At 33.9% G+C, this 2,281-nt stretch overlaps 1 protein-coding gene across 1 annotated transcript; it reads right to left on the bottom strand.

The window, feature by feature from the left end:
• Positions 1 to 80: 80 nt before the first annotated feature.
• On the bottom strand, positions 81 to 1,594 carry LOC115881150 (facilitated trehalose transporter Tret1-2 homolog; the record flags this gene model as incomplete). The annotated part of the gene is made up of 1 exon (XM_030898527.1): positions 81 to 1,594. A coding segment is annotated over one exon (1,458 nt), but the record flags the coding sequence as incomplete, so codon positions are not given.
• Positions 1,595 to 2,281: the final 687 nt, after the last annotated feature.

Here is a 2,281-nt window from a genome sequence, read left to right as displayed (position 1 = left end):
TTAAAAAAGTTTAATTGCTTTTTTAAACATTTCGATAAACCAGATCCACAATACAATATCCAAATTACATAAAAAAACATGTATGTCATTTCTTAAATCTCTCTTGAAAAACCATTTTAAATTTTTCCATGATATATTATTTTTTAACTCCATCCAGAATATTTTTAATTTCCAGAACACTCTTTCCTTTAGTTTCTGGTAACAGTGTAATACAAAATACAAAGCCACATGTTAGGAAAATAGCAAATACCCAAAACGAACCAGCCATACCCAGTGATGCACTTAAAAACGGGAAACACATCGTAATTACAAAAGATAAAAAGAAACATGAAAAAGAAGTTATGACTGAAGCTATAGCTTTTACATTTGATGGAAATAGCTCGGATAGAACTACCCAGGGCATGTTTGCTAATCCTAAATTATAAGAGATGATAAAAATGACTAGGCTAGTTATTGGAAGCCATCCGAGAAAATCCACGTTTTGATCTAACTGTTTTAAAAAGAAATACGCCCCAAGAGCAACCAGAGATATACCAGAAAATACATGGGAGATGATCAAAAGCATTTTTCTACCAGCAACATCGACTAGTTGGGCACTTGCTGAGTTTGAAATAAGTTGAACAGTTCCAATTATCATTGCTGAATATATGGGCGGGATAGAACTACCAGATACCTCAAAGATACTCTGCATATATCCCAGAACTGCACAAATTCCTGACAGTTGCTGAAACAGCATTAAACCGTTGCTTATTATCAATCCTTTGGTAAGACTCTTGCTTTTAAGAATCGCCGACAATCCATTATCTACTGAATTAGAGTTTGCTTCTATAATTTCAGTAATGTAAAGGAGTTCTTTCTCAACATCTCCTGAAGACTTGCCTCGTAGTTTCATTAAGATTTCTTCGGCATAAGTACGGTTTCCTTTCTTAACGGCATCATATGGACTGTCAGGCATAAAATAACCGAAGATGATGTAAAACAATGCCAAGGGAATGATGTTTAAGAAGTTAAATAAACGGACTGACAAAAAAGGACCTACTATATACATTAACAATATTCCTAAAGAATTACAGACTCCCAAGACACTACATAAAGTACCACGATTTCTATCTTCGGCTATATCACCTACATAGGCTGGTACAACAGCAAAAATCGTACCCACACCTAAGCCCATAAGGAATCTAGCTGCCAGAAAGAAATAAACATTGAGAGCGATGGTACAAAGAATATGGGATGCCATCATCGGTAAAGCCATGATCAGTAAAGCTTTCTTTTTGCCGAATTTTCCTGCGCAAGCTCCTCCCGCAAATGGACCTATAACTGCGCCCAGGTTCATCAAAGCTGCTATCCAGGATTCTTCGAAAGTAGTGGTGGGTTTTGGAAGAGGGTTGATTTCAGGGTCGGTACTGCTCAGTTTTGGTATCATGGGTGATGTCCAGGACCAACTGCCTCCTCCTGAGAAGGTGATTAAGTTGACTGAAATAAAAAAAATATTAGTAAAATGCTTATTTAGATAACAAATAGAAAAGTAATAAAGTAAAATATTTAGTAAATAAAATATGCAAAACCACACAATACTGATATTCAGTGAATATTAATGATAATAGTTAATTGGGACTAAATTCTTCAAGTGGGTTTGCAGTCCTCAGTAAATTTTAATGTAACCGATTTTTGAATAACGGTTTAAAATGGCCAAATAAAAATCCAGTTTATCTACCTGTTCTAATTTATTCAAAAACCCCATTTCAATAGTTTTATTTCTGAATATACTGATATACAGGGTGTCAAATGTATTTGACACATTTTTTTGAGTTCGGTGAATGTTTATCTGCAGAATAAATAAAGCAAAAAGTTTCTTTGATCATATGCCCTAAAATGCTTTCCGAAGAATTTTATAATACCGGGTGTGTCTCAAAAGTGGCTCACTCCTATAACTTTTTTATTTTTTCAGTTAAAAAAATGAGATTTGCTATGTTGGTATATGACATAAATTAGGATTGATTGACGTATTCAATTGATTTAGGTCACTTCCTGTTTCACCGGAAATGACTACAACTTTTGATTTTTAAATATCACCCTCGGTATCTTTTACTTTATTCGATAGAAAATAACACTCCAAGTGTGTGGTATCAAATTATTCGTACAAAATGCTTTTTCCATATATGCTAATGAAAAAATTGAGATATGATTAAAAATACGATTTGAGCATTTTCTAACTGGCCAGGACAAGACACTAAAAACATTAGACGATCAAATCTATTTTTCCAAAGCTCCTGGATAA

Source organism: Sitophilus oryzae, unplaced genomic scaffold (assembly GCF_002938485.1).
Source record: "Sitophilus oryzae breed Bouriz unplaced genomic scaffold, Soryzae_2.0 scaffold_169_pilon_pilon, whole genome shotgun sequence".
Lineage (NCBI taxonomy): Eukaryota > Metazoa > Arthropoda > Insecta > Coleoptera > Curculionidae > Sitophilus > Sitophilus oryzae.
This window is presented reverse-complemented; position numbering and strand designations above follow the sequence as displayed.